Source organism: Herpailurus yagouaroundi, unplaced genomic scaffold, assembly GCF_014898765.1.
Source record: "Herpailurus yagouaroundi ecotype Mexico unplaced genomic scaffold, PumYag 246, whole genome shotgun sequence".
In the NCBI taxonomy this organism is placed as follows: domain Eukaryota; kingdom Metazoa; phylum Chordata; class Mammalia; order Carnivora; family Felidae; genus Herpailurus; species Herpailurus yagouaroundi.
Genome location: NW_024412463.1, coordinates 8,015,737 through 8,029,411, shown reverse-complemented (window position 1 = coordinate 8,029,411; position 13,675 = coordinate 8,015,737). Strand labels below are relative to the sequence as shown.

The following is a 13,675-nucleotide window of genomic DNA, read 5'->3' as shown; positions in this document are numbered from 1 at the left end:
GGGGGGCGGGGCCCGGAGCCCTAGGCCCCGCCCCTCGCCCCGGTCCCGCCCCACCCCGCGCGGACCCCGCCTCCTGGCCCATCCCAAGATGGCGGGTGAGTGGGGTTGGCTCCCTGGGCGCAGGGGCGGCCCCCTCCCCCCAAGCCGGACCACTCCAGGAGGCCCGGGGACCCCCGCCCGCCCCTGAGCCCGCCTGCCGCGGTCCCCCTCCTTATGTGTAACTCCAGTGTGTTTCTTGGTTTTCAGAGATCCCTCTGTACTTTGTGGACTTGCACGATGACTTAGACGATTGTAAGTATCAGTTGGGGCGCCCCCGCCCGTCCCGGGGAACCTCTCACGGAATTCGGGGTGCACGGAACGCCGCGGGAGAGCTACAGGCCAGGCCCTCCCTGTTGGGACAGAAGAACAGGACCCCCAACTTCCTGGATGCACTGGTGGCGGTCCCTCCTCACTGGGCGGAGCCGGGCGAGGATGGGGAGCCCTCCCCTCCTGAGGGAGGATTTTGGTCGTTGTTGGGAAACTTCTGACTTCCGGTCACTTTCTTTCTCTTCCTCCTCCTCGCCCGCGGCGGCCGGGGAGGGTGCGGGGGCTTGCCCCAAGTCCTGGTGACTGGGGGCGAGAGGAGGCGCGGCCACCTTCCACCCAGGGTCTCCACTTTTTCGCTGGGACTTTTCCCAGTGCCGCGGAGTTTCAGAGTTTGGTTGGTCCCGCCCTCCGTGTGGCTGGCCACAGACTTGCACGGACTTCTCACGTGGACTGGCCACAAGCCCAGCTCCATCACTTCTCCCAACGAGCCCCTTTGGCGCCTTCCTTCCTGGGGTGGGTCTCCTAAACTTGGCCCTTCCTGCGCTCTCCTCTTTGGAATCGCCTTAAGGACTGAGGGCTGGGGGAGGTGTCGTCCTGTAAATGCAAATCCCCATTTGCGGTAAATGAAGCATTTCCTTTCCGTTCAACAAACATTTCTTGAGCACCTACTTGTTCTGGGCCAGGCCACGTGCAGCTCCCTAGACCTACAAAGAAGAACCAGAAACAGGGGCAGCGCCCAGGGGTTCACAGTCCAGGAGGAGAGCTGACTTGTAAACAAAACGACGGAACCCGGGGATGCTTGGCTGGTAAAGGAGTCCTGACGGTTTTCCTTACCTGACGAATCACCCCAAAACTTAATGACTTAAACCAACAGCATTTTATTGTCGCTAACAGTTCTGTGGGTTGACTGGGTGATACAGAAGCTTCATGTGTTCTCCGTTGAACTCTGGGAAGGTGAGAAGGTCCGAGATGGCTTCAGGCGCAGGAGATCTCACAGGACTGTCAGACAGGAGCTCTGTTCTCCAGGTGTCTTTTCCCCTTGGTTTGGTTGGGATTCTCAAAGCATGGTGGCTGCAGGCACCTCTTTTCTGGCGACTCACGTCCTTGTCTTTTTTGTATATATGTACCAGAAGGAACTAAGACTCTAAGGAAAAAATAATTATGATTTTACTTTGGCCTTGTTTGAGCAAGTACTGGGTATTTGGACCTAATACTAGAGGACGCCTTAAATATTCTGTAGCAGACTGCTGAAGACTTGCCCCAACAGAGAAGGAAACTACCATTATGGCTCTGAATATACCCATGCCTTGTGTATTGCAAGTTTGGGAGTCTGGTGGGGCTTCCTGTTTGAGGGGTGGGAGCTGCGAGGTGCTGACTTTACCATGCAATTGATTGAAAAGCCATGGGAGGCTGGCCTGTCCCCCTCCTCCCCGCGCCCGCAAGCGCCCGGGGTCTCACCCTTATACCTTACTGTGCTGGTATTGGGAGGCATTATCACACCATGGTTGACAGACAGCAAGGACCCTGAGGTCCTGTGAGCCACTTCTTTCCTTTTAGCTCAATGTCTGACGTAACAATTTTTATAGTCCATGAATTCATTATTATTATTTTCATCATCACTAGTGCTGGGCTTTCGTGTAAGATTTTCTGATTCAGTGTTTATGGCTACTACTCTGGGAGGTGGAGGAGATTGTTCCAGTTTTGCAAGTGATAAAACAGAATCCGAGAAGTGAAGTAACTAACTCATCCAGTCTGCTACAGCTCATAAGTGATCGAACCAGCAGTCACGCTCTGTTCCTTTTGACCCTTGTCCTTTTTTTTCCTGCCGCCCAGATCAACCTCACATATTCTTAACCTAATGGTAGGGGCACGGCTGTCAGTTTGAGTGGTTTTGTGTCGTCTTCCTTGGGTGTTTTGTCCAAGCGATGCGGTAACTGCTTCATTGAGGCGGTCAGTCGCTGTGGGCAGGGACACAGGTCACCCTTTTTATAACCCAATGTCCTGTATGAGCTAGGCGTTTAATTAATTAATTACAGTTGTGACTTGGAACAGTAATGGATTGCAAGGCTTGTCTGATTTACTTGGTGATTCTTGATTAAATTTGACTAACTTAAAAAAAAAAAAAGAAAGCCTTAATGAATGGATGCCTTGTTTTTTAAAAATCATTCAGCGTCTTCAGGCCATCGCAGCACAGAAAAAATTTAATTTTAGAGAGTTAGCTTGCTAAATTCCTTCTCTCGAGAGCAGAAAGTGTGTGCGGTGGCCTGGCATATTGGTCCCGGTGGAGGATTGCACTGGAAAGTGGAGCTTTGTGAGTTTGTGCCTAAGGGGCCTATGAATTTGCTTACAGCATGTGCAGCCTGAAGAGGTGTTACTCTCAGTAAGGTTTGTTGGCCAATTAGAATGTAAGCCCGTGTCGGTGGTAGGTGGGAAAAAAAACAAACCAAAAAACACCCCGAGCGCAATCCATTGTGGATGAAAAGACACCTAAGTGACCTATCAGCAAGTTCGATATGTGGTCATACTTGGGCTCTTAGTTGAACAAACCAGCTTTAACAAGACATTATTGAGACAGTTGGGGAAAATTGAACTTGGACTGGGTGGTAGCTGATGGTAAGGATTATGATGAGTTCTGTCAGATGTGATAGTCGTATCACAGTTTCGTTCAAAGGAGAAAAGACCTTATCTAACAGAAACAAGCAAGTTTTTATGGGCGAAATGATTTGATGCGGGAGGTCTGCTTTCGGATACCGCAGCAAACAATAAACAGGCACGAAGTTGGGAGGAAGGATAAGGGGGAGAAGAAGGGCAGAATATTGATACTTGTTGAGGCTGGTTGCCGGGGACGGCGGGCTTATTATACTGTTCTCTCTGTTTTTGCATATGTGTGAAAATGTCCGCAGTACAGTCTTTAAAAAATGAAAGTTTCATCTGTGACCAAACATCTGCACAAAGAGTTGGAAAGCTGGATTCCCAGTTCTGAAGGCACTACAAAGTTACAGTAAGATGCATTTTTAGCTTCAAAAGACAGACTGATAGACTGTATTAGCATTTAGGGAACACTGTTTGTTTTCAGAGGTTTAGTTTTTAAGAGGTATCTATCTATGAAAGAAGTTGGAGAGGGCATGCTTCTATTGAATGGAAAACCTAGGTGTCCACAAATGATATCTGAACTTTTGTAGAAAATAGGATTATTAAGCCAGAGGAATATAGACAGCCTACTTGGATCTTATTGCTGGAAGGAGCAGTGTATGTTTAAGCTTGAATAAGAGACATCCTCCAGAGCAAAAAGCATTCCATTTCACCTGCTTTGTTCCAAGTTTGTAAAAATGTTCTGTTCAAGGACCACGGGCAAACTGTGTGCCCCCGAAGTGGAGAAGCTATATTAATTTGAGCCCAGAACCAAACCATTGAACTCTTTCTCTGAACTGTAAGATACACTTGAATCAAAGATTGTCAATTAAACCCCCCCCCCCCCCAAACCCTCCCTGTTAAGTGAACTAGTTTGAACAGGAACAGGAACTTGAGTATGCTGATACTTGTGAAATAGAACACAATCCGGACACATGGCACTATTCTCTAAATCAGAGATGGGCAATTTTTGTTCTATACAGGCTCTGATAGTAAATATTTTAGGCTTTGTGGGCTGGAAGGTCTGATGCATCCAGTCAAGTCTGCTGTTGTAACCTGGAAGGACTCACAGACAGACATGCCTAAATGAATGGGCATGGCTGTTTTCTAATAAAACTTTATTTACACATACACCCAGTGGGCTGGATTCGGTCCACGGGCCAAATCATTCTGATCTCATTCTTTCAGAGCCTCTGAGCGTATTAGCTAAGGCAACCTTAACAGACTGTCTTTCCCACCAGGTTCGGTTTGAAGAGCTGACCTCTTTGCTAGTACAGCCTCTGTTTTGTTAAGTAACCCCTGACATACTGCTCAGGGTTCGCATCTCATTTTTCCTGTTGGTGTACTGGGGATAAAAACATGTACCTCTTTCCTCCCAGCAGGATGAGGTGGCAAGGAACAAAAGAGTCAGAGTGGTGGACTCAGTATCAACTTTGCTTCCCCTCTGATCATCAGAACGCATTTTACTTTTGTTGCTCTGTATTTTCCATTTCCTGTGAGACAAACAGATGAACATCACAGATTCCCTGAAATTGTCTCTGTTTAAAAAGAGAGGGGTTTTTTTGTTGTTGCTGTTGTTGTTGTTGTTGTTGTTGTTGTTGTTGTTGTTTGTTTTGTTCTTCTTTTTAGAAAGTGTTTTTCTAACGTTGGTTTATTTTTAAGAGACAGAGAAACGGAGCGTGAGTGGGGGAGGGGCAGAGAGAGAGGGAGACACTGAATCCGAAGCAGGCTCCAGGCTCTGAGCTGTCAGCACAGGGGGCTTGAACTCACAGACCACTAGAGATCATGACCTGAGCCACCCAGGTGCCCTCAGGCAGAGTATTTTTAACTTTATTTTGTTACCAAGCAAAGCTCCCAAGGGGCACAAAAAGACTACGTCACTGGCCCCAGGCAACACAGCTAGTGATTGGCAGAGGTGGGATTCAGACCAGGGAGTCTGGGCTACGGAATTTGTACAAAGCTGCCATGCTTTGGCTTTAGTGCGTGACTAATATTTATTAAGGACCTATTAAGTCCCAGGCACTACACTAGGCCTTATGAACGCAGAGGAGAATAAGTCAAACAGCATTTCTGCTCTCACGGAGCTTTCAGTCCATCGGCAGAGATAGCCTTGAAAAAGCCAACATAAATGAGTGAGCTAAGTTCGGGAGTGGTGGTGTAGGACGTGTGACAGGTGAGTGTGATCAGAAGTGCCAGGCAGGGCTGTTGGAGCGACGGAGTTGCTGCTTTACTTTGAGTGGCCAGAGAAGGCTTGTCAGGAGCTCTGACAGGTGCTCTAGGATTTGAATAACAAGACGGAGATGTTTCCTCGCGGAGCTGGAGAAGGCGTCCGGGCATGGCAGACGGCAAGGGCGCAGGCTCGGAGGCTGGACGGGCTTGTTGTTGGCCAGGACTTGTGCATCTGGAGCACGCTGAGCACTGGACACAGGAATTGGAGGAGGGGGGACGCTCCCACGTGTGACCTTTGGTCCCTCACGGGATAAGGGGTTTGCCTTTTGCTCAAGGGGCCAGGGGGTGCCACTGGAGAGTTCTAGTCAGAGTAGTGCCCAAAGCTGAGTTACATTGTAAAGGACAGACTGTGGAGAAACAAGCCAGGCCTGGAAAAAGCGCTGTGGTCCAGGGATCCAGGCAAGGGCAATGGGGTCTCGATGGCGGAGGTGGGTGTGAGAGCAGCGAGTGGGGTCGATAGATAGTTCTGACAGGGGAGAGTCAGCTCAGAGACAGACCCTGTGAAAGCACCTTTGCCTCCTTCCACCCAGGCTGGGCTGGGCACCTCTCCTCGTCCTCCCTGAACCCTGTGGTGGCATCTAAGCCCAGCATGGCCAGATGTCCGTTCTTGTCCATCAGGGCCGCTCTTCCCCGTCTTGGATCCCCAGGGTCTAGCATGCTGAATGGCAGCACAACAGACCTGCAGAAGTTCACGCTGAATAAGTACACCAGGCATTATGCGAGGGTGGAGTTCGTATTTTCCACCTGACACACTTTTGAGGCGTGGACAGGAGGTCCCGGGGACACAGTCTGGGAGGCCACCGGAAAGCCCCCTTGTAGGGTTCCGGAGCAGAGTTAGGACTGAAGAGAGTCATTACTGGTGGGTGGAAGCCTGAGCCGAGGAACGGAGCCCCGGGCAGCAGAGGCTTCCAGTAGCGGAGCCCTGGAGAACAAGTACCTCAGCGGTAAGAAACGAGGGGACCCTTGAAGCCAAGGGTTTGGTTTCTTTGGGTTGTTCCGTTTGGGTCGATCATCTCTGCCACTTGCCACAGAAGGGTCAGGTGAGGTGGGGACTGAAGGGCAGCCACGGGCTCTGGTAGTTCGGAGGGTCTACGGTGACCTCAGTGCGAGCGTTTCCAAGGCAGCCAAGGAGCAGAAGCCAGACCGGAATCAGTTGGGAAGGCACGAGGAGTTAAGGCAATGTCACGTTTAGTTCACTAGCTGAGTGGTCGCTTATTGACTAGCCCTTGTATTCCAGGCACTGGCTAGCAGTTGGGCACTTTTGGGAATGGTCGCCGTTCTTGTGAGCTCACAGCCCGGCAGGGGGAAAACAGACCCTTTGAAGGAGAAGCAGCTGGAAGGATTGAGGTCAGTTGCTTTTCTTGGATAGAAGAGCCCAGAACACATTTGCATTATTTATATCTACTCTGAAACCCTTAAAAAAAAAAAAAAAATATATATATATATAGTATATATCATATGTGTATCATATGATATATATTATATATGTATAATTTTAATGGCCCAACAATTCTACTTTAAGATGTGAACATATTCTTCTCAAAAAGACTTGGTCATAGTAGCACTATTCTTTCTTTTGTCTTAAATCTTAAGCACTCTTTGTGGTTTCAGAGCCTTGTTAACTTTATCCATAGATTAACACTTTAGATATATTGAATAGGTTAGGGGAAAAAAAGTCATGTAATAATAATTTATTGCCTATGTACTGTTACCTGACATTGTATTATTTACTCTGGATAAATTTTCTTAGTAATTCTAGAACTGATAATTTTTTTCTCTCACGCTACATATGTATTATATATATATAATTTATTGTTTTTATTTTTTATTTTTAAATTTTTTATGGAAGTGTAATTAACATAGTGTTATGTTAGTTGTGCACTATAACAATCAACAATTCTATACATTACTCACTGCTCATCATGATAAGTGTGCTCTTACTAAATTTTTTTTATGTTTAGTTTTGAGAGAGAGAGAGAGAGAGAGAGAGAGCGAGCATGAGCGGGGGAGGGGCAGAGAGAGGGAGACACAGAATCCGAAGCAGGCTCCAGGCTCTGAGCTGTCAGCACAGAGCCCGACGCGGGGCTCGAACTCACGAGCCGTGAGATCATGACCTGAGCCGAAGTCAGATGCTTTATTGACTGAGCCCCTCAGGTGCCCCACAATAAGTGTGCTCTTAATCTCCTTTATCTGTTTCACCCATCAAATAGTAGCACTATTCTCAATAGTCAGAAACGGGAACCCACCCACACATCCATCATGAATACAATCCATCATGGATTATGAATTGTGGTTCCATTCATACAAGGAAAACTATGTAGCTATAATAGTGAATGATCTAGGAGTCTACCTAATAATGTGGATGAACTTCGCAAACATAATAATGAGTGATCGAAGCCAGACACAAAAGGGTACATACCGCACGATGGCATTTATACGAACTACAAGAACAAGCAAAGCTAATGGCATCCGGGCTGTTTGAAAGCAGGAGAGTGGTCATCCTTGGGGTAGGAGAGGAAGTGGAAGGGGGCCGAGGGGCTTTTGGAGGTGCTGGTAAAATTGTTGAGCCGAGTGCTGGTCACCCCAGTGTGTTCAGTTTGTGAAAATCCTTCCAAGTGGAACGCTTGCTATTTGTACACTTTTCCATATAGTGTTATGCTTGGATTTTCTAAAAGGCACTGATTTTTAGAATCAAGGTGCAAGGGAGAGTATAACCAGGGACTGAGGAGAAGGAGTCCATGAAAAGGGAAAGATGACATACTGACTTTTTTAAAACAGCTTTTTATTTATTTAAGTCATCTCTACACCCATCCTGGGGCTTGAATTCACCACCCCAAGATCAAGAGTCCCATGTTCTGCTGACTGAGCCAGCCAGGCGCTCCCTAAAGCGAAAGACGACAGAGCAGAAAGAGTGGAAGACTTGTGGGGGTTGGATTGTATGAGACCAGAATAGAGCTTGGTGCATCCATAGAAGAGTGTGCTTCTTTCCTAGAAGAAGGAGGGCGGCCTTCCTGGCAGCTTGGCCAAGGTGGTCAGTAGAGAAGTGACTTTATGTTGGTCGGCATTGCTTGACGATTTCAAATATTTTGAACAGTAGGAATGTCGAGACCCACGCGCACATACACAAACCCCAAAGGTTGTGGGTTTTGTCTTACAACCTGTTTTCCTTTTCGAATCTGCCTCACATCTGACTGGAGGAGTCACTGCATATTTAAGTAATATCTTTCCATTCAGTAATATTATGTAACGCCTGGCACTCTCCCACCTCCTCTAACTCCATCCCCAACCTGGTGAGTCCGCAGGAAAATGGAGATGTGTAATGTCAGAATGGAGCACATGCTCTGCTTTGAGCTGCAGAGTTCTTTCCTATCAGGTAGCCCGAGTAAATGTTTCCCGTTAACCGTCAATGTAAAAGTCAGAGTCATAAATAGTGACAGGTTTTGGAAGCCGTGATTAAAGCCACAAATCAAAGGGGAATTTCCATGTATGCATGGTGTGGAAAGGACGGCTGCTCATGAATTAAGTCGGTCTTTTCGGCCAGCCCATTGCGTAGCGCTAGTAATAACCATCAGTAGCCCTCAAAGATTTGCAATATAAAACATTATGCATTGGTCAGATCTGCTCATACAAGAGCTAATAAATCAGCGTGGGTCTTGTTAGAGAATGGCACTTATATAGAGAAAGTTTGCTCGTGCAACTTGCTGTTGAAATTTAGTTAAGTCAACAAGGACCTGCAGTGTTTGGGGGTCAGTTTCCCCCTAGAAGCCAGTGAAGAATCAAGAGTGTTCTTTCGCTTTTAGATGGGCCAGGTTTGTCCAGTCTAGCTATTAGAAATAGTCCCAATAGAGGAATCGGCGTTGACGAATGAAACCACTTTAAATAACACATTAATGGATGGTTTACTGTGGTTCCTCCCAAAATTGTTTAAGGCCTTACAAAGACTTAGTAATTGTTCATCGAAGAGTGGCTAATGAGACGCTCTATAAAATTATCAGTTATGTAAGTTCTACATTACTGCATTCTTCTTTTTTTTTTTTAAGTACAAATTTTGCAAATAAGGCTAAGGTCCTTCTTCACCATCAGCCAATATTCTAACATTCTGAGATGGACATAGACAGAGTGGGCCACATCTATCGTGTTCTCCCCACCGATGTCCCCTAGTGCTGTGTCAGAGACAGAATATTGGATTGTATGGATCATTGGGCTGGCCCAGGGTGGCATAGCTCACATAGACTTATAGTGACAGGATGGCATGTTGAATGGGGAATCGTAAATATTGGGAATGCCTGGGGAACGGGTTCTTAATGAAAATGCTTGCCAGGGTAGACATGCTGTAACGTTCTGCCTCCGTCTCTACCTCTGTTCACGTCTGGGCCAATAAAGGGATCTCATTGGGTATGTTTTATTATGTTTATTTTTTCTCACCTTTCCACTTAAACCCAATTCTAGCGTGTCTGTTCAGTCAGGGCCTGGTGGCTTCCTGTGACATCTCTGGCTTCCCCAAACTGGTCAAAGGCAGCAGGCACTCAGCGTACTTCCCTCTGTTACGCTCTTCCCTTCATCTGGAATGTTCCTTTTCCCAGATCCTCTCTCTCTTCCCTTATGGTGAATTCCTACTTGCCCTTCAAGGCCCAGCTCGAATGGCACCCTGTCGTAGGGAAGCATCTGCCACCTCACCTTCCGCTTCCAGGCCGAGCTGGCCTCTCTCCTGGCTTGTTTCCATCGGTATCCTATGGCTCTTGCCACCCGAGTGGGTTATGATGGGTGCGATGCTCTTTGTTCCCTTGGGAGCTTTTCGGGCCCCGGGACCGTGTCTGTCTCATCTCTGAATCACCAGTACCCAGTTGAATATTGAATTACGGTTTACCGTTGTCACCTGAAGCTAACCGCCGTGGGGGCAGGAAAACATGTTTGAGGTGGGTTCGCTATTAACATGCTTTCGGTTTTGGTACTAGATCGTTTCATCTTCTTCCTAGTGCAAGATGGCCAGTGACTTTTCTTTTCTTTCTTTCTACTCGATTGTGCGTTCTGTGCTCTGAACCTGTAAAAGCACGTTCACCTAACGTTATACTTACAACGTTCATTTGTGCTTAGCCTTTCTCAAGACAGATCGGCGTCTTGTGAAGAACGTTGACACACGGGCAAGTGTTCAAGGATCCATTGTGTTTCCACTAGAGCGTGCTCATCTCATTTACTCCATGCCCCAGACTGTTTTCAATGATGAATATACTGGCTGTGTTCATTATTTTTGGTAGATGACCCTTACGTTAGCATAAAAGAGGATGAATCCTTTTTTCCTCAGAGTTGTAGGTTCCAGAAATCTGTTTTTTCTGGTGGAACTTTAAATCAAGGAAGAGATTTTTTTTTTTTTCTTTCTTCGATGTCGCTACCTAGCATCCGGTTAAAGGATTAGGGATTACGTTATTCTTTGCAAATTGATCGGAACCTCATCGAAGAGAAGCCCATCTCGTCTCGGGTTGTGTGGGCTCAGGGCTACTGCTTCAGAACCACTCTGGTTTGGGTTGGATGGTGGAGGTGAGCCGCATATCTTTTAGCTAGTTAGCTGGGTTTTAAAACCGGGACCGTCCCTGCGGAGGACAGGTAGCAGCCACAGCCGCTGACCGGATGGCTGCTGGGATGTTGGCCATACAGTTCAGGGAAGCACGGTGGCACATGGGTGTGCGGGGCGGTCAGGGTGCTGAGCATTTCATACAGCCCACCCCACGTATCAAACTACAATCATTCCAAGCCCTTCCCCTAGTGGTCTTTGTTAGCTTTAAATTATCAGTCGTTTTTGGTAGAGGGTCAGTGATGAACTTGCAGGTAGACTTGGTGCGTGGCAGAAACCCGGAGAGTGAGCAGGGGTGGGGCAGAGAGGGAGGGAGACAGGGAATCCCAAGCAGGTTCCACACTGTCAGCATGGAGCCCTGTGGACGGCTCGAACTCACTCACAACAGTGAGATCATGACCTGAGCCGAAACCGAGAGTAGGACACTTAACTGACTGACTGCACCCCCCCCCCCCCCAGGCGCCCCTGTACCTCATATTTCTAACTTGAAAGCTTGAGATTCCTGGTGTTTGTGGGTGGCCTAGACTTGCTGGGTCCGAGAGTCATTGACTATTCAGGATATCACCACTTAGACTTCAGCTCTTGGGTTCCTGTGAACAGTTCACCAGACAATAAGCCCTCTTAGCAGGGCTAGAGATGTAAGCTCTAGAAAATTCTTTGTGAGAGCAGGAGTCATTTTATGAGCTACGGACCTGTCAGGAGGCACAGCAAGCTGGCTTGGCAGATCTTTACCATTGGTTCATTCATTCATTCATTCATTCAGCAACTTAACAAAATTTTTTTTTAATATTTATTTATTTTTGAGAGAGACAGAGACAGGGTGCGAGCGGGGGGAGGGACAGAGAGAGGGAGACACAGAATCCGAAGCAGGCTCCAGGCTCCGAGCCGTCAGCACAGAGCCCGATGCGGGGCTCGAACTCACGAGCTGTGAGATCACGACCTGAGCCGAAGTCAGACACTCAACTGACGGGGCCACCCCGGGGCCCCTCATTCAGCAACTTTGACTGAGTGCCTGCTGTGTACCAGGCATATCAGTGAATCAAAGATTTTCCAGGGGTGTGGGGAGAGGAGTGGACCAGCTGATAAACAGTAGACCTAGGACGTAAACATTTTGTGTGTTATAAGGTGATGATTTCTCTGGAAAAATAGGTTGGTAGATCATGGTAAGGTGGGGAATAGGTGGGAGGCTTGCAATTTCAAAATAAAGGTCAGGGAGGACCTCACTGAGTGGACAAAGGGGCAGATTTTGAAGAGAAAAAGAAGGGGCGCCTGGGTGCCTCAGTTGCTTAAACGTCTGACTCTTGATCTTGGCTCAGGTGGTGAACTCACAGTTGGTGAGTTCAAGCCCCACGTGGGCTCTGCACTGAGAAGGCGGAGCCTCCTAGGGATTCTCTCTCTCTCCCTCTCTCTCTGCCCCTCCCCTACTCTTGCTAGCTCTGTGTCTGTCTCTCAAAAATAAATAAATAAACATTAAAAAAAAGTGTTAAAAAAAAAAAAAAGAGAGAGAAGGAGGTTATCAGAAAGGACATCTCCGGCCGAGAGTTCCAGGCAGAGGGAACCACCCTGCAGTGCAATGGCCCTTAGCCAGAGCAGGGCCTGGAGTGTTTGGGAAGTAGCTGGGAGCCACGTGGCTGGAGGAGGGGACAGTGAAGGGGAGAAGGAGGAGTGGGAGTGCCCAGAGGGGCAAAGGTGGATCTTTCCTACTGACCCCAGACCCTGCCCTTCGTGGGACCAACCTCTCACCAGGGGCTGTTCAGGTAAGGACACCTGATCCTCTCTTTTACAGTGGTTCTCAAATGGGGGCTTGTGGCAGCGAACTGGAGATGTTTGTGATTGTCACAACTCGGGGAGAAGGTGCTCCTGGCATCTAGCGAGAAGGTGCTCCTGGCATCTAGCGAGTTGAGGCCAGGAATGTTGCAGGGCATCCTGCAGTGCACACCCCCCCCCCCCACCTCCGCCACAGAGAGTGAGCGGGTCAGTAGTGCTGAGTGGAGAAATCCTAGGCTAGTGTTATATAGTTTATCCGCTGTTGATTGATTCAGTCTGTCTTGGAAAACTTAGTAAAACAAAGAAACACATCAAGACACCACGGAAAGAGGTGATTAATCACAGCCCCTGGTCAGGTGCCTTCACAAGTGACATCGAAGATAATGCTGGCCGTTTTCATTCGCTTTGGGGAAAGGGGATCCGAACCTTGCTTGCACGGACATTTTGGTAAACTCTGGTGCTTTCATGAGAGAGGTAAAGGACGAAATCTAATCTGTCATTTATAGGTAAATAGTAATAATCTCACTGATAATCTCATTAATTCAGACTCCAGTAGGATTTTCTAATTTTGAAAAGGGCCAAGGATGTTGATCCACAGGAGGGAAAATGTTTACCTAAAAAATTTTCTTTCGGTACTGGGAATAAAAGGCATTATTATTTGCACGTGAATGTGACGTTATCAATCTGAATATTTTCCTTGGATTACACTAATCCAGTATTTTTCAGAAGTCAGTCTTTTTTTTTTTTTGATGATTATTTATTTTGAGAGAGAGAGAGAGAGAGAGAGAGTGTGAGAGCGAGTGGGGGAGGGGCAGAGAGAGAGGGAGAGAAGGAATCCCAAGCAGGCTCTGTACCATCAGTGCAGAGCCTGACTCGGAGACTGCTCCCAAGAGCCAGGAGATCATGACCTGAGCCGAAATCAGAGTCAGATGCTCAACCAACTGAGCCACCCAGGAGCCCCCAGAAGTCAGTCATTTCTGTACTGCTTTTCTTATTTTTGCTTTCTCTCTATGCCATTTGTATTTTTCTTTATATCAAATGGCTTATTTTTAAACAAATTTGGAAAACCTGTAGCAGTTGCTCAACATGAAACTTAACCAAAAAATCATAAGATAAAAATAAAATGACGTTAAATTCTAGACAGTTGCCTGCACAAGACTCGGAGCGCGAGAC

General features: G+C 47.5%; 1 protein-coding gene across 8 annotated transcripts in view; it reads left to right on the top strand.

Annotated features, from left to right (window-relative positions):
• Window positions 1-50: 50 nt before the first annotated feature.
• Window positions 51-13,675, top strand: part of LOC121019912 (serine/threonine-protein phosphatase 4 regulatory subunit 1-like) — an 83,257-nt gene continuing 69,632 nt past the window's right edge. For 4 of the 8 annotated variants that reach the window (XR_005785817.1, XR_005785816.1, XM_040459721.1 and 1 more), the window contains exons 1-2: window positions 51-95; window positions 247-291. Coding sequence is in view for 4 of the 8 variants with exons in the window: in XM_040459721.1 (XP_040315655.1) it covers window positions 89-95; window positions 247-291 (52 nt within the window). In the remaining 4 variants the exon portion in view is untranslated. Of the gene's footprint in view, window positions 96-246; window positions 292-5,666; window positions 6,111-6,403; window positions 6,514-13,675 lie in introns of those variants that run through there. The other 4 variants (XM_040459719.1, XM_040459720.1, XM_040459723.1 and 1 more) reach the window with 4 other exon arrangements.